An 18152-nucleotide genomic window follows, 5' to 3' on the forward strand; every position below is an offset into this window, starting at 1 on the left:
GTAGGGAAAGATGTGCTTAGTGGTGGGATCCCGTTGGAGGTGGTGGAAGTTACGGAGAATAATATGTTGGACCTGGAAGCTGGTGGGGTGGTAGATGAGGACAAGGGGAACCCTATTTCTAGTGGGGTGGTGGGAGGATGGAATGAGAGGAGATGTGTGTGAAATGGGGGAGATGCGTTTGAGAGCAGAGTGGATGGTGGAGGAAGGGAACCCCTTTCTTTAAAAAAGAAGGACATCTCCTTCATCCTGGAATGAAAAGCCTCATCCTGAGAGCAGATGCAGCAGAGACAGAGGAATTGTGAGAAGGGGATGGCATTTTTGCAAGAGACAGGGTGAGAAGAGGAATAGTCCAGATAGCTCTGAGAGTCAGTAGGCTTATAGTAGACATCAGTAGATAAGCTGTCTCCAGAGACAGAGACAGAAAGATCTAGAAAGGGGAGGGAGGTGTCAGAAATGGACCAGGTAAACTTGAGGGCAGGGTGAAAGTTGGAGGCAAAGTTGATGAAGTCAATGAGCTCAGCATGCGTGCAGGAAGCAGCGCCAATGCAGTCGTCGATGTAGCGAAGGAAAAGCGGGTAACAGATACCAGAATAGGTTTGGAACATAGATTGTTCCACAAAGCCAACAAAAAGGCAGGCATAGCCAGTAGATTGTTCCGCTGAACACCTTCGCTCTGTCCGCCAGAGAAAGCAGGATCTTCCAGTGGCCACACATTTTAATTCCACATCCCATTCCCATTCTGATATGTCTATCCATGGCCTCCTCTACTGTAAAGATGAAGCCACACTCAGTTTGGAGGAACAACACCTTATATTCTGTCTGGGTAGCCTTCAACCTGATGGCATGAACATTGACTTCTCAAACTTCCGCTAATGCCCCACCTCCCCCTCGTACCCCATCCGGTATTTATTTATATACACACATTCCTTTTCTCTCTCTCTCCTTTTTCTCCCTCTATCCCCCTCACTATACCCCTTGCCCATCCTCTGGTTTCTCCCCCCTCCCCCTTTTCTTTCTCCCTGGGCCTCCTGTCCCATGATCCTCTCATATCCCTTTTGCCAATCAACTGTCCAGCTCTTGGCTCCATCCCTCCCCCTCCTGTCTTCTCCTATCATTTTGGATCTCCCCCTCCCCCTCCCACTTTCAAATCTCTTACTAGCTCTTCTTTCAGTTAGTCCTGACGAAGGGTTTCGGCCCGAAACGTCGACTGTACCTCTTCCTAGAGATGCTGTCTGGCCTGCTGCGTTCACCAGCAACTTTGATGTGCGTTGCTTGAAATTCCAGCATCTGCAGATTTCTTCATGTTCACGTTTTTATATTCCTGCTGAGTTACTGATGTGTAAAATACTCAACATGATTGAGCTTCAATTCGGTAAAATTTGAAGATAGAATGCAGAAGAGGCCATTAAAAAGGAAACTAAATTATGGCTCGGGGTGGCAAGGCGGAGATGCATCTCTACCAAAGGAGGTGTAAGGCACTCCTTCCCTCTGCTAGCCTGCAGGTCACCCTTGGGCAAGGTTTTGTACCTGCTTAGCCTCTCGATCAGGGTCATGTGAAACCAGTGGAGCGGGTAGTGCATATTATAAATCCTGGTTATGTGACCACTGACGCCAGGTGGACAACGTCTGAAGAGTATTGATAATGGCTGGGGTTACCCGTCTTTCAAAGGCACCGCCCAGAAGACAACACTTCTGTAGAAAAATTTGCCAAGAACAATCTTAGTCGTGGATAGAGACAGATTAAAGACAGATGGAAAATCATGATCGCCCACGCAATATGACACAGCACATAACAATGATGAAATTATGGCTCAAACTATGGAGAGGAACAGCTTAAACAATATGATAGATTGCATGTTATCATGATTTAGGAAACCTAACATTCAGAAAGGAGATATTTTGTGGTTTGTGGAATATGAAGTATAGAAACTCCTTGTGCATGGGAAATAAAGTCAAAGCACACACATAAATTACTTAATTCCTACAAAGAACACTCAACAGAATATGACAGAATTTTGTGATTGAGTGCATTCCAGAATTTGATCCACTGGAAACTGCAAAAAAAATGACACAACACTCTACTGACATCTTCATCAAGTTAACAAATGGATACAATCCACTTAACACACATTCCTTTGAGATTAAAGAAAACCTGTGAATTGCTTAAATCTGTAAATACTACATAGGTATGAACCAGTTGTTCTTTTCAAAAAGGAGAAAGCAATGTAGGCTGTACAGCCAGTGGCCACTGAATTAGGTCCAAGAGTGGAACCTGCTGTGGTTTTTGGCCACTGCAGCCCATGCACTGAATTCAAGGTTTGATACGTGCATTCAGAGATGTTCTTCTCACACCATTGTTGCCACGTGTACTTACTTGAGTTACTGTCACGTTCCTGTCAGCTTGAACCAGTCCGGCCATTCTCTTCTGACCTCTCTCATTAACAAGGTGCTTTTTTGCCTACAGAACCACCATTCACTGGACACTTTTCATTTTTCACATCATTCTCTGTAAACTCTAGAGACTGCTGTGCGTGAAAATCCCAGGAGATCAGCAGTTTCCTAGACACTCAAACCACCCCATCTGGCACCAACAATCATTCCACGGTCAAAGTCACTTAGATCACATTTCTTCCCCACTCTGATGTTTAGCCTGAACAACAACTGAATCTCTTGACCATATCTGCATACTTTCTATGCTTTGAGTTGCTGCAACACGATTGGCTGATTAGATATTTGCATTAACAATCAGGTGTTAAGGTCATACAGTCATAAAAAAGTAGAGCACAGAAACAGGCTCTTTGGCCCATCTACTACATGATGAATTATTTAAATGCCTACTCCTTTCGGCCTGCACTGGGACTGTAGCCCTCCATAACCCCACCATTTATGTACCTATCCAAACTTCTCTTAAACATTGAAATCGAGCTTGCATGCACCACTTGTGCTGGCAACTTGTTTCACACTCTCACAACCCTCTGAGTGAAGAAGTTTCCCCTCATGTTCCCCTTAAATGTTTCACCTTTCACCCTTAACACATGACCTCTTGTTGTCATCCCACCCTACCTCAGTGGAAAAATCCTGCTTGCATTTATCCCCTCATAATTTTGTATACCACTATCAAATCACCCCTCAGTCTTCTACATTCCAAGGAGTCAAGTCCAAACCTATTCAATCCTTCCTTATAACTCAGGTCCTCCAGTCCCAAGAACATCCTTGTAAATTCTCTCTGTACTCTTTCAACTTTATTTACATCTTTCCTGTAGGTAGGTGACCAAAATCATGTGGACACTTTTTTAAGGTATATTTAATAAAGTGACCACTGAGTGTATGTACATAGTGGAAATACATCAAAGTTTTTTAAAAATCCCATGGCCAAAGTTCTGGCAGCACTAGTTGGTTGATGTTCCTATATTATCTGCATTGTTTGGTGCAAAATAAGGAATGTGTGAGCACACAGACACATCACAAACAGCAAACATTTTACACTATGGGGATAAAATATTTGAACTTACTCTTAGATAATACTACATGTCTTTGCCTGATTTCTGGAAGGTTCTGGATCTTCTGTAGGTACAGGTTCTCTGTGGGAAAAGTGAAAAACTGAAAATGCAACCTGTTCTGCGCTAATTAGGTCGATTTGTTGGTCTATAATACACAAATAAATTGGAACATGATAGAAGGTAGGTGTAACACCCTTGGGAGGAACACGTAACTTTGAACACAAGTATCCACAGCTTTCAGCCTGCTTAGTTTTCCTTCTTAAGTTAGACGTAAAACCCTTGTAAATTGATTGCCATATATAGTCACCAACTCAGTTATGCAAACACTAGCGACAAAGCAGCCAAATGCGATGGACCTTGGTCTTTCCTCATTTATTTATTGTCTAGAGCCTCTACGATTCACAAGCTCTCGAACTCTATTGGAAATGTTTGTTCTATCTCATAATTTACCAGCTTTAATAAGTATTTAAAACAAACTTAGTTTTTCCAGAGCAGGAACTAAACCTAACTGTTGAAGGACTAAGGTGATTTATAATGATCATAACTCCTGTGTTTGATTGCCTGCAGCTCCTTATAAAAACGAATTTATTAAAATTCAATTTTATAAGGTCCCATATATAAAATTAATTTTAATTTATCATCTCAGTTTGACATGAGAATAGTCATTATTGTTGATAATCCATAAATTCATTGTGTTACTCCAAATTGATTTTATGACTAAAAACACGGGATCCAACTTTATTCTGAAGGAAATCACATTATTTTACCTCTAAGGTAAACCATCAACAATTCAGTCCTTGACAGCATGATCACACAAGGATCTGATTATATCATAGATGATCTTCAGAGCATAAAAATGAAACATTTTGATATGGAAAAACTGGATGGTACAAGGAATCAAGAGTTCAGGGTCTGAAACAACACAATCTTTAAGTTGCAGCCCTCCCCTCACAGTAATCAGAAAAATGAGAGCTGAAGGTAAACCACATGACTCCCCCGGCTCTTCTCTGAAAACTCAATTTACTTTCTCTATTATTATGTTTTGCAAATGAGACAAATGCTCAAAACATGCAAAATTATGTAAATTTGTACTTTATATAATAGCAACATAATACTGATGATGCAAGAATTCTTGGTCAATGAATGTGTGCAACAGAGAGAAGATCAAAGCTTACAGGAAAATAAATTTCCAGATTGTTGGAATAAACTGTATTTAATACTGTTTATTCAACTGATTAATTGCAAAGAGTACATTAGTATGTATACGCATGTGGTTAGTTGAATTTTCTGCATTTTCCCCCAGTTTTACTTGCTCATTTTCTGCAAGTAAAGCTTGGAAGTTTAGGACAACAGGCACACGTACAATCCAAAAGCTCTCTAGGCAGTCAAAGGAGTAATGTGTGGAGGTAATTATATTTGTTAGGCCATGACAAAATTCATCTCAACCTTCAGGAGTTTTGCTTGTCCCTTTCTGAAGTTGGAATTAGTTAAAATTTAGTTTATTTTTAAATTGTTGCAGTATATTAATTCTTCAGGTTTTAATTCTACAAATTATTTTGTAAGCTTATCTTATTGCCATATCCAATAGAGAGAAGAAAAAAATTGGGATATGAAATAGTTGGGAGCCACGTTAAAATGCCATTCATGTTAATGGCAATTAATTGTAAAATAATGTTAGGGCATTTGATTTTGAATGCTGTTGAGATAAATAATAACATTAAGATAGTCAAGTGGAAGCTATCTATTTCTCTGGTCACAATAATTGTTGCAGGGAAGTTTCCAGAATCCAAGTTTCAAGGAAATCATTCACTGAAAGAACTGGCTTGTAATTGTATTTAAAAACTAGTGTTGAGAAACAATATACTACAGTAATAGAGCAACCAAATTTGCAAGAGTCAACACAATGATGAGAAATACAGATATCACAGAAGATTTGTGCAATTTGTTCAGTTTAAATAACTGAAACCTATATACTGTACTATGTAATAATAGGCTAGAAGCATAGAGGTCATATGAATCTTGATCAATGAATCCAGGTACATACAAGTTGTGTGTATTCTATACATGGAAAGGAATATTTTTGCCACATGATCAAAAATAAATTCTAATCTACAAAGTTTAATAATGCTAAATAGGGGCCAACTTGTAATGAAGTAGTTTAAGATTTAGAATTATATGGGCAAAACACTACCTGTTAACCCGTCACCAGTGTAACTTTAAATTTTTAAATAAAATGCCTGTTAGAAAAACAAATTGCTTCTTGTGCTCTTTAATCTACTTTTGAATACTATTGTACATCCTCCAGTCTTTAAGTATGATAAATTCTTGCTACAGGATTTCTTGATTGAAGAACAAAGAAAATGTGGTTTAAACTGAAAGCTATGTCACCTTACAATTAGCACAGAAGTGAATGATTTACTTTAATAAACCTGTGATTAGTTAGGCCATCATGCAGCCGGGGTGGTGGGATAAGAAAGGGGCAGGCTAACCAACTAGAACTAAGGAGGGAACTGTACATTAAGATCAAGCTAGAGAAATGGTTTCCATATTTGACGGCACAAGGTGGTGTGATTATTGGGGAATTTCATAAATACAAGTCAATGATAATTAAACAAAAATGATCTTTTCAGAGAGCAAGACAATCTTCCTTCCAAGAGTAGTTAAGTTGAATATCAGAAGGGAAGTTAGTGCAACAGACGAGGGAGAAAAGAACAATGGATTGCAGTAGTAGGGAGACACAAATTAACATGTTAGAGGTAACATATGGAATATCAGCACTCAGACCAGTACAGTGAATGTCCCATTTCCATGTTGTTAATATACTGCCTTCATTACAGGCAGCACTTGTGAAGACAGTTTAGAAAGCTCAAAGGTTAATTATGGTTTAACACTGACCATTGTTAGACAGGAAGCAGTTTAAACATAGATGCTAACACCACCAAGTGTTTAGTTGCAAACACTAACAGCAGATTAACCACCAAGGATAGGTTAACCAAGTGTCTAAGAAAATTACTGTGCACTCATTTGTACAGACCAAAGTATATTTATTCATTTTTAATTCATCATCAGCAACAACAATGCAATGATTATATCTTCAAGATTTCTACTACATTTATGTCAAAGACCAGGCTCACCCCCCCCCCCCCCATTCCAGACTGGCATCTTGGATTTATTTTAATATATTATACAATATATCCAGTGAATAGGTTAGAAGTTGAGATAAAGTGACTTTACTTCTGAGCTGGGATAAGGCTGTCAATGGCCTGGCCTTTTTCAAGGCATTTCTCCATTTCAATTAGCAGCTTTACACCATCGACCACCATTTGAACCAATTCAACTTCAGAGAAGCCTAGGCGGTCAGCATTGGAAATATCAAAAATACCACCAACTGCAGCTGTGTCAACTCCACCTAGCAAGAAAGGAACAGCAAACCGTATTAGTATACTTGTAGCTGCTTTACAGAAGCCACTTCAATACAAAAGAAATACTAAAAATTGTCATCTAAAGCTATGCACATGAATTTTATCTTAAACCTGGATGATTTGCATGTTAAAACAACATACCAAAAGTGAAAGTTAACAAATGGCAAGTGTATTTAAAAACATTCCATGTTCCTTACTTGTACTGTAGTGAATGCCAGCAAAATTTGAAATAACTTATCTGCAGTAGGTTTTGTTTAAAAATGATGTTTAACTACCCCAGTTAACAATTGGGGAATTGTGTTCTTCTGCTGTATTCAAATCATCTTGTGCTAATGTACATGAGCACAGGTAGGAAGAGCAAAGAATATTTGAACTTTTGAGCTCCAATGTTTCCTAATGTAGGCAGAAATGCATCACACTTTAAACATGTGTATGTTTAAGCACTGGAAACAAAAATAGCAACTAATTTATAACAAGTCAGAGTTATGGTGGGATGAATGCCAGAACTCGTGATAATCCAAACAGAAGGGGTTTTGATCTATTTAACAAAGTCCAAATTTGGCTGAAAAGCTAACCGCTTTTTTTTGTTAAAATCTTGAAATACAAAGATGGTATTTGGAGAATGGCAGAGCATGATGTGTCCAGGCTACTTGCACACAACTGAGGTTTAAAGTCACATGAAAGTTTGATTTACTCCTATGCACACACAAAAAGCTACAATTTTCCTTCTTAAAGTTAGAGCAGTATTTTAGGTCCTTAATTGTTCCAAGAAAATCGAGCAAACCAAGAATATCATTGAGACATTAGTAAGACAGATGTAATCTGGAACCAGATTTATGGGTAATTTTGAAAGGTTATGTGTATAGATTACATCTGTCCAAAAATCTTCCTAAAAAAAAAAACAGTAGTTAAAGTTGTGCTTCTGACAGAATGCAGGAAATCAACTGTTCCAGCTTTTCATGATCAAGAAAATAATTTAGAGTGGTGATCCAGTCATTTACTGCCAAAACAAGTGCCCTGCATCAGAACATACTGCACTTCCACTGTCAGGTAAAATCCAACTCACCTGTGCCACGCTTCTGCAGTCGCAGTCGTTTCAGAACCTCGCCAAATTTTTCGTGTTTGCTGAGATTGGGCAGTTTCACATGAACACCAGCACGCAGGCCAGTCCCCAGGTTAGATGGGCATGTCAAGATGTAGCCAAGGTGCTCATTCCACATAAATGCATGGCCATTGCTTTTGAAGAGATTTTCAATCTATGATTTAAAAGAAATAGTTCAAAGAAAAATACAAAGTAGTTTTAGACAATTACTGACTCTCAGTAACACTCAATTGTACCTTTGATAGTCCAGTGCAGAAACGGGTGAAGACTTCCTTCATGTTTCCACCTTTCTGCATGGAGATAACACGAAGATGATCTTCTTCATTTACCCAAACGAGGAAAGTCTTATTGTTATTATGCCTGGAAAACAGGTTCAATTTGGAACAAGCCAATTAATATCCTGGACCAAAAAAAAGTAATTTTGCTTTATTAAGAGTGTAAGCTTTGACAAAAATTCTATTACATCAAAATACAATTCCTTCAGGCATTATTTTTATCTAAATTTGTATCACACTAGAATTCTTTGGCCAAAAGACGGTCCTCAATTTGCCAACATAGCCAAGGCTGATTGAAGAAAGTGAAGAGAAGATAGCTACTTTGTCTTAATATGACAAAAATTAAAATCCATTAAGGAATGGGCTACATGTTTGGGCACAGAACTTAATACAATTGCCCAGGAAGTGGAGTCATCTAAATAGGTTAGGTACAGAAATATCATCTTCCACATAAAGCCAACCTAGTGGAAGTCATCAATTAGCTAATTATACAACAGCTAACTGAAGTTAAACAGATCTGTGAAATCCAAAAATAACTCTTCTTGCTGAAGCTGAACCATACCACTTTCCACCACCCCACCCAAACCAACCAAGATCATAACATTAAAAACCTTCCAAGAATTATAAAAAATGTACTCATTCAGTAAAGGGAATATATATATTTTTTTAATATAAATAAAGTTGTTTGTTGACCTTTCAAGAAAAAAGGACTCCCAACTAATTGTTGACCTTTCAAGAAAAAAGGACTCCCAACTAATTTCACCCCAGCTGGTCAATCAATTTATCCTCATCAGATGCAAAGCTTCCAGCATGCTGCAATATTGTAAACAAAGCCATTCTCAATCTTTTACTCCCAAGCCAGGAACCAACCAAATGCCTCTGCCATCAGGCCAGTCACGAGCCATCCCAGAGGCCAGCAGCAATGGAGACACAGGCTTGTCAAACAGGAAGTGGTCATCAATTAGGGTCTGCTGTTCCTCGTCAGTCATGTTCTTCAGGGCATAGTATTTTCCAGAAAATTCACCATCTAGACTTTTCAAACCTAGAGAAAAGGAAAGTTACATTGCAAGAACTGTTTTTACAACTTGATAAGTTAGTTCCTCCAAAAGGAAGTTTTCCTTTAGTTTAGATAAAAGGAGTTGCATTTATATGAAATGATTTGTGATTTTCTAAACATCTAGATATACTTATAGCTTAAAGTATCTATGAAGTCTCCTGAGATCGAGCCAAGCAGGCACCAAAACAACAATGTGACAATGATCTGTTGAAGAAATGTTGAGAGCACATCTTAAAAATATATTTCTATAGGGAATTAAAGAGCTTCACTGAAATAACACTGAACCTGTATATAATGTACACCTTGAAAGCCTGTATTTAGGTAACATTAGATAAATTAGTCAGATCTCAGGATTGGTTTATATCAAAATTGTAGAGATTATGTGCTTTTAAAAAAAAATCATAATCACCAGGGTCATCAGCAGTATACTGAGGGCAGTTGTGACCCTGAGGAAGAGCAGACGCACATGCATCTACAACTTATTATGTGGCAAAAGATTGCAGCGACAGGAATGGGCTCTTTTGTGCTTGGAAATGAGGAAGTTCACATCAGTATATCATGGAGTCAGTTATCAAGGATGTGATAACAGCACATTTGGAAAGCGGTGAAATGATCGGACAAAGTCAGCATGGATTTGTGAAAGGAAAATCATGTCTGACGAATCTCATAGAATTTTTTGAGGATGTAACTAGTAGAGTGGATAGGGGAGAACCAGTGGATGTGGTATATTTGGATTTTCAAAAGGTCCCACACAGGAGATTAGTGTGCAAATTTAAAGCACACGGTATTGGGGGTAAGGTATTGGTGTGGGTGGAGAATTGGTTAGCAGACAGGAAGCAAAGAGTGGGAATAAACGGGACCTTTTCAGAATGGCAGGCGGTGACTAGTGGGGTACCGCAAGGCTCAGTGCTGGGGCCCCAGTTGTTTACAATATATATTAATGACTTGGATGAGGGAATTAAATGCAGCATCTCTAAGTTTGCGGATGACACGAAGCTGGGTGGCAGTGTTAGCAGTGAGGAGGATGCTAAGAGGATGCAGGGTGACTTGGATAGGTTGGGTGAGTGGGCAAACTCATGGCAGATGCAATTTAATGTGGATAAATGTGAAGTTATCCACTTTGGTGGCAAAAATAGGAAAACAGATTATTATCTGAATGGTGGCCGATTAGGAAAAGGGGAGGTGCAACGAGACCTGGGTGTCATTATACACCAGTCATTGAAAGTGGGCATGCAGGTACAGCAGGCGGTGAAAAAGGCGAACGGTATGCTGGCATTTATAGCGAGAGGATTCGAGTACAGGAGCAGGGAGGTACTACTGCAGTTGTACAAGGCCTTGGTGAGACCACACCTGGAGTATTGTGTGCAGTTTTGGTCCCCTAATCTGAGGAAAGACATCTTTGCCATAGAGGGAGTACAAAGAAGGTTCACCAGATTGATTCCTGGGATGGCAGGTCTTTCATATGAAGAAAGACTGGATGAACTGGGCTTGTACTCGTTGGAATTTAGAAGATTGAGGGGGGATCTGATTGAAACGTATAAGATCCTAAAGGGATTGGACAGGCTAGATGCGGGAAGATTGTTCCCGATGTTGGGGAGGTCCAGAACGAGGGGTCACAGTTTGAAGATAGAGGGGAAGCCTTTTAGGACCGAGATTAGGAAAAACTTCTTCACACAGAGAGTGGTGAATCTGTGGAATTCTCTGCCACAGCAAACTGTTGAGGCCAGTTCATTGGCTATGTTTTAAGAGGGAGTTGGATATGGCCCTTGTGGCTACAGGGGTCAGGGGGTATGGAGGGAAGGCTGGATTCTGAGTTGGATGATCAGCCATGATCATAATGAATGGCGGTGCAGGCTCGAAGGGCCGAATGGCCTACTCCTGCACCTATTTTCTATGTTTCTATATATAAAAGAATATCAAGGAACTCCAGTTTCAGGTAGTGCCAGAGCACCTCTTCAAGCACCTCAAGAAATATTTTTAAATTATGCAACCAGTCCATGATCCCACTACTGGGACTCAGATGTGGGCCATTTGTATTATTAGGTTAGCTACCTGTAATTATAGGTTCAGTCTGAGCATCTCTTGGTGGCCAGAAAAGTAACCAAAATAAAAAACTCATCTCAAAACACCAAAATGGCAATAGTCAGGTTAGGGTGGAGTTTGGACCAGAATTCCTGGTGTATACTGGGATGCACCATGTGGGTTTTAACAATGCACATTGGAGATGCTGTTTTGAGGAATTTTACTGTCTGATGCACTGTGAGGCTTAAACATTCTGAAATATATTATTCTTGTTAACTTTTGCCAGAGTCATAATTTGGGGAAAAACTGTTACATTTCCCCTAGACCTTAAAGTTGAAGTGTCTCAAGCAGAAGATAAGTGAAGATTACAAGTTGGTCTTGTAAAATCCTTTCTTGCCAAAATAGCACATTTAAAAATGCCAAAATATACATAGTTTTGAAAGACAGTATAATGAGAAACTAAGATGTAGTGAGATATCATCCCCTCAAAGCTTTCCGCACAACTTGATTTTATAATCTGAAACATATGGTCCAGAAATTTTCCTGAAGTTCTACAATTAGTCCCTCCTCCCATGAGCTACAGTAACACGTGGCAGTTTACAGTTAATCCCACAATTGCAATGTTACTGGACACATACTTGCAATTCAGAGTGTAAAGTTTTATGGTACTGACTCATTTTCTGGACAAGAGGGAGTACTTGGTGAGAGCCCAAGTCTTCATTTAAAGGCAACATTTCAGTCTCTCAAAACTAATTTCCTTTCGAACATTAAAACAATATGTAATTGAGATGTACACTTCCTTGCTCAGTCTTAAAAATGAAACCCCATTAGTTTGTATACAAAATTGGAGCCAGTAGCTGATATTTTAAACACTACAGAATTTGACAAGAGGTCACAAGTTAACAGAATAGAAGTATTCATTTCCATAAATGGTTCAACTATGCAAGTTACTTTCCACAGACAAATGGAAATAGCATTACCAGTAAAGCTGAAACACTAGATTAGCTTGAAGCTTGTGGGTTTTGTTTAGGGAAATGAAATAACTTAGTTCCCATTTCAGGCAAGAAACACCTCGTGTTCAGAGATGAGTCAGTTAACAGGACTTTAGTTTCTTTGGCAGAAATAATCCTTGTGTGGGGCTGGGAAAAGGGTGCAGTATGGCAATTCAAGAGCTGTCGATTGTTTATGAAGATAACACAATAATGTAAAATCTTCAGGCAAAAGGAAATGTAGAAAACAGAATAGACATTACTGTAAATATTCAGTAAGAATACAAACAAGTTGATGTCACAATTCTCTTCTGAATTATCAGTGCTCATTCTCCAGAAGTGTGTGAAAACAAGGTCTTGGATTCTGTTTTGAGGAAACTTGATTTTCAAAAACTTTATCAGCTATTTAAAGGTTAAAGCATATTATGCCCTTTTGATCTTACCGTCCTCTGAAAGTTTCTCAATAGCACGGCGCTCCCCTCGGCTACAGTGAGGGGGAAGGCAAAAGCCACGAATACTGCGGCCAGTGCGGACTCTGCTACTCAGCACATAGTTAGGATCCAGGTCATCACCACCCTAAAAGACAAATCACATTTACTATTTCACTTTCATTAACGAAAAAACTATTCAAATTTTCTTAACCACCAAAGGGCATACAATTGTCCATAACCACCGAAGGGCATACAATTGTCCATAATTTCAGATCAGATTCATCTTGGACTATTGCCCAGATTATAGTACACCATAATCGTGTAGGGAAACAATAAATTGGCAAGTAACATACTTTAAGGCATCTTTGCATTTGGCACAAAAGTGAGTTTAAATATTCATTGCAGCTTCATTTGGAGTTGGAATGCAAGCTCAGACCTGAACAGAGCAGGTGCACTTTCCATATTATTTGACAAATGCCAATAAATGCAGTTGTTGGTCAGAAGGAGAAGAACAAATCCAAGACATGCTACTTATGAGACTGGTACAATGTTGACACAAGGGCACCTTGAGGAAGGGCACCTTGTATTCTCAAAATGTCAAAACCAGATGTGGGGAGGGGGAAAAAAACAGGGACAGTTAAATCTAATGACAGTCAAAACAACCACTACTAGGCAAAATATTGGGGAGAGGAAAAAAGGCTTCCGAAGTCTGTGGATTTGATAATATAATGAGAGCCTTAATTTGTATCATAATTGGAGATATTTTAGGATTCCATTTATTAAAACAAGTTTTCTACAAATTAGACTATTATCTTCCTATCACAAGCAAAATTTTTTAGTGAATGGAAACTCATTATCAAATTGTTCAAGGGTATTTAAATCCAATCATCCTATTTTACAAGGCAAAATAATGTTAAAGTATTGAATTGAGAATCCTGGCTGGATTCAACAGATAATTACTGGGTGTTAAAACACTTCCCATAGTTTTATTTTTACTAAGTCACCTTTCATAATCTCAGGATGCCATAAAACATTTACATCCAACCCCACACTTCAATATGGTCACAACTGCAGGAAATGTGCATCTAAATTAATGTGCAGCAAATTCTCATGGAAAACAAAGTAATATTTATAGAGGTAGATTCTAATGTTTTATTGTGCTCCCTGCAGAGATTTATTTCTTGTGCTATGCATTCCAAATATCAACGTGGAGCATAAACTGATAACTACAGCACTTCATTTAAAGTTTATTCTGAAACCACTCCCCCCTCCAGGAGTGGAATGGGGCAGCAGGGTTACTTGGAAGGGGAGATTGAAAGGCATGTATGGTTAGGGCACTCAACTCCCCGGCTTCACTTCAAAGTAGAGTCCCAAGATCTTTCAGGAGATCACAACCACATGAGAATTTCATGTCCCATGGAAAAGGGATGCCTTCTTCCCCTTCTGCACTAAAATGTCAACCAGATTTTTGTGTGCTCAAGTCTTTGGAGAGTACTTGAACCCACGATTTTATGACCGAGGCAAAAACTAGATCAAGACCACTAAGGCTAGTATGTTAGTTTATTCTTTAAAATGCATTGGAATTCAACCTATACTTGTGTTTAGTAAAGAAATGAACCCATTGTCTAACCTTGAGCTTCTCCGAGTGAAGGTCAGTTTTGTGCTTGTCACTAGGTTTGTAGCCACCATGGCGGTCCCGAATAACTGGATCAAAAAGATCTTTGAAAACCTCGTAGCTTTCTTCATCTCCAGCAACACAACCTACTGTCATAATAAATGGGTGACCTAGATACAAAAAGAACAATTACAGGTAGCGCTTCTTTCACCACATCCGCTTAGAATGTCAGACAATATCCGCTGACTTTTGAAAGGAGTACTCAGCTGCATTTATTTTACAATGGGAGGGAAGGAAAGAAGAAGGGGGAAGGGGTCACATCATTCAGTTCTTTTGCCTTACGAGTTATTCAAGTTAAATCTTGAGAGGAAACATTCTGCAATATGAGTATTACAATAATGAACAGAGACAAGCATCTTAAAAACGATTAATTAATAGACCAATTTAGTGGGTTATTTCAGGAGTACAAAAATAACAGGCAGTGTGCTTAAATCAACGGCAATCGGTTTTGGTCACGGTGCTGATTTACGGAGGGTCAAACCAATCCACAGTCCCGCATTCTAACTGGATTAGTATATTTTGCGTCAAAGTAGAGGGATTTCGTACTATTCCAGGCAATCTAAGTGTTTTAGCAGGATTACCAATCCATCACACAAGATGAAGCCAGTGGGGATTGACTTGCCTTCCCGCTTCTTGCAAAGGTCGGGAGAGAGCACTAACCATAACCATGTGGCCATCGTGCTGACTCAAAGCGGGAAACTCCTCTGCTGGCCACCGCCTCTCTAGCCAAGCAGCAGCGACGTGCGAGGAGTCACAACTACTTTAAGGAAATAAAACGCGGAAAATGAGCAGCAGCACCCACCAACCCCAGCACAGAAAGCCCTTGGCTGTAATCCATTCTAGCAGATTTATTGGAGAGCGGAAAGCCAGGATACTGGCTGCTTTACTTACTATTTATAACATTTTCCGTAGCTTTGAATCAATGATGCCCTTTATTCTGTGGTGGGCTGGATAACAACCAAGCGCCAAGTTGATGTTAAAAATTTCCCTAAACTAACTTGTGCCCACCTTATAAAGCAACACTTCTCCACGGAGGAGGGTTTACCTGGGTTGTCCACTCCAGTCTGAATGATATCGTCAAGGGTAAATCCGCTGGGGGTCTGCTTATCTCGCAACTTGCTGTACATCTCCGGGGTCAGGACTTTGGCCATGTGGTTGTTGTGCTTGCTCAAATCTGGAAATTCGTCCTTGGAAGAATATTTCATTTTCAGGAGGTTGTGACTGTTGCTGAAGGGCATGGTGACGCTTTACTGTAATGCAAACAGCTTCAGGAGTTAGGTTTGATCGCCGAAAGAAATGGCTTCTCGAAGCGCGGATTTGATTGAACGCATTGGGTCCAGTTTACCAGAGATACACTGAACGCTATACGACGAACACGAATTCATCTCATTTGCAGATTTTTACTTAAAGAAAATAGGCCATTTAGCGCGAACTTTGAAGCTGCACAATTATTCGAAATTATCAAAGTGATTGGCGTCCGTGATCGAAATAAACTTCTGCGCGAGTATGGTAAAGTCTCTTGCACATTTTAGACACTTTAATATATTGCAGGACGACGTAGGTCATGGCAGTACTCCAACCCGCAAAACTCAATACAGTATAAAGGATGCTTTTAAACGAAAATCCGACTTTTGACATTAAAGTCCCTAACTGATGGTCATTTCCGACATTTGAAAGAAATACATGTTCTCGATTAACTGCCAGCATTTCCTGGGTAATTTTACAATTCTTTGGCGTGGCTGAAAACCACGGGATTCTCAAATAGCGTTACGATTACGTAAATTTCTCATCCTTCGTGACCCTATCGCGCTGTATTTCATACAAGATTTATGAAGGACAATCCAAGTACATTAAATCTGTGATAACGTCTACAAATCTTGGATTAGAAACAAAGCATTTACTCTCAACAGATTAGTGCAGGCATCATTCACAATTTTTAACAAATATCTTATTCGCAGTTTAAGTGTATACTATGATACAAGGTTATTAATAAAGATTAAACTCATTCTATTGGCACTGATAAATTGTGTGGATTTTCATCTAACGCGCATTCCTTCAATATTGTATTAGAATGCAAAGGTTGATTTACCAATCAGTAAATACTCCGGCTAATCCTTACATTTAACGATGCATTTAAATAGATGCTTCAAGATTAGGCTTAACCACTATTACATTTAATACACGTCTTATTCCAACTGAACTTCGTTATGATGTTCCTCTTATTTCGTCTACTCGTGCTTTTGTCTTAAGGCAAGAAATTGCATTTAATTTGCATTAGGTTACTTTCCACTTAATCCAAAAACAGCGTTGAAATCTTTCCCGAAGCAAAATAAATAAAAAATGTTTTAATTTTAGTTTACTAGCTGATTTTGATTTTCATAAAGACATTACCTGAATAAGCAAGGAAATTGAGGCACCAATTTAATTCTAAGCCCGTGCTTCCCACTTTATCCCGATCTCCGCACCACCCTGATTGGTGTCCGAGCGATGGGTGAGCTCCCATTGGATTATATAGTGCAGAAGGGCCGCCATCTCATTGGCCGCTAAATTTAGTCCCATTCACGGCGCGATTTGTCAATCAAAGGGGTGCGTGTCGAAGAGGATGTGTCGAACGTCATCGGCATGCGACTAATTGAAGAAGGTCGAGACGTCATATTCTCGCGTCCGGACCCGGGGTGCATGTGTGCGTTTGTCGGTGAGTTTCGGTTCTTGTTGAAAGATCCTCCGCGATTTAAAGTTATTTCAGGTTTGATTGTGTGTTGTCCGGTCGTCGGAGCTTGTGTGCTGAGTCTGGCAGGAACAGATCAAGGCTAGTGAATGTACCAGCGTGTTAATGGCCGGCATCGCGTGCGGCTGCTGTCCCGCCTTTTGTATAAAAGTGCATTACTTGATGAACTAAGTACAGCAGCATTTCTCCACACAGCATGTCGTAGAGCGCAAAGTGTACTCTGCTGTTATTCAGTTTAAATGTCTTTCATTCTGCTATTAAGAGATCATTCGAGTACAAGAAATTCTGTACTTGCGGGCAGTTTTGAGCAACACACACAAAATGCTGGAGGAGATCAGCCTCTGTGGAGGGAAATGAATATTCGACTTTTCTACCCGAGACCCTAGTACTGATTGAAGAATCTGGCCCGAAACCTTTACTGTTCATTTCCTTCTATAGATGCTGTCTGACCTGCTGAGTTCCTCTAGTATTTTGTGCATGTTGCTCATTCTTCCTTCAAGATTATGTTCCCACTTGAGGTCATTATAAAATTACATTCTGCTTAAAGAAAAAGCTGGTGATTAGAATTTTGTTTGCAGGCCTGTGCCAAGGAATACAGCATCGCGAAAAAACAAGCCCCTATCACTACTGCAACACACATAAAAGTTACTGGTGAACTCAGCAGGCCAGGCAGCATCTCTAGGAAGAGGTACAGTCGATGTTTCAGGCCGAGACCCTTCGTCAGGACTAACTGAAAGAAGAGCTAGTAAGAGATTTGAAAGTGGGAGGGGGAGGGGGAGATGAGATGACAGGAGGGGGAGGGATAGAGGTAAGAGCTGTCTTCTCCTATCATTTTGAATCTCCCCCTCCCACTTTCAAATCTCTTACTATCTTTTCTTTCAGTTAGTCCTGACAAAGGGTCTCGGCCCAAAACATCGACTATACCTCTTCCTATAGATGCTGCCTGGCCTG

At 39.6% G+C, this 18152-nt stretch overlaps 2 protein-coding genes across 5 annotated transcripts in view; one reads left to right on the top strand and one right to left on the bottom strand.

Annotated features, from left to right (window-relative positions):
• Window positions 1-6523: 6523 nt before the first annotated feature.
• LOC134346422 (creatine kinase B-type) lies at window positions 6524-16978 on the bottom strand. The gene is made up of 8 exons (XM_063047794.1): window positions 16865-16978; window positions 15519-15723; window positions 14429-14583; window positions 12811-12943; window positions 9170-9341; window positions 8261-8384; window positions 7989-8178; window positions 6524-6909 (listed from the first exon to the last, which is right to left on the bottom strand). The coding sequence occupies exons 2-8, from the start codon at window positions 15709-15711 to the stop codon at window positions 6731-6733; spliced, it is 1146 nt and encodes a 381-aa protein (XP_062903864.1). The 5' UTR covers window positions 15712-15723; window positions 16865-16978; the 3' UTR covers window positions 6524-6730.
• Window positions 16979-17116: 138 nt separating this feature from the next.
• The window catches only part of trmt61a (tRNA methyltransferase 61A), a 110314-nt gene continuing 109278 nt past the window's right edge, over window positions 17117-18152 (top strand). For all 4 annotated transcript variants that reach the window (XR_010017929.1, XM_063047847.1, XM_063047836.1 and 1 more), the window contains exon 1: window positions 17117-17168. The gene's annotated coding sequence lies outside the window, so the exon portion shown is untranslated. The remainder of the gene's footprint in view (window positions 17169-18152) is intronic.

Source organism: Mobula hypostoma, chromosome 1 (genome assembly GCF_963921235.1).
Source record: "Mobula hypostoma chromosome 1, sMobHyp1.1, whole genome shotgun sequence".
Lineage (NCBI taxonomy): Eukaryota > Metazoa > Chordata > Chondrichthyes > Myliobatiformes > Myliobatidae > Mobula > Mobula hypostoma.

Bases quoted from the DNA above. Each gene is read 5' to 3' on its own strand.
- LOC134346422 (XM_063047794.1), bottom strand. From the start codon at position 15,711: ATGCCCTTCAGCAACAGTCACAACCTCCTGAAAATGAAATATTCTTCC. The intron at 8,179-8,260 runs GTACAATTGAGT...TTTAAATCATAG, and splicing joins TCTGCACTGGACTATCAAAG to ATTGAAAATCTCTTCAAAAG. The intron at 6,910-7,988 runs GTGAGTTGGATT...CTTTCTTGCTAG, and splicing joins ACTGCAGAAGCGTGGCACAG to GTGGAGTTGACACAGCTGCA.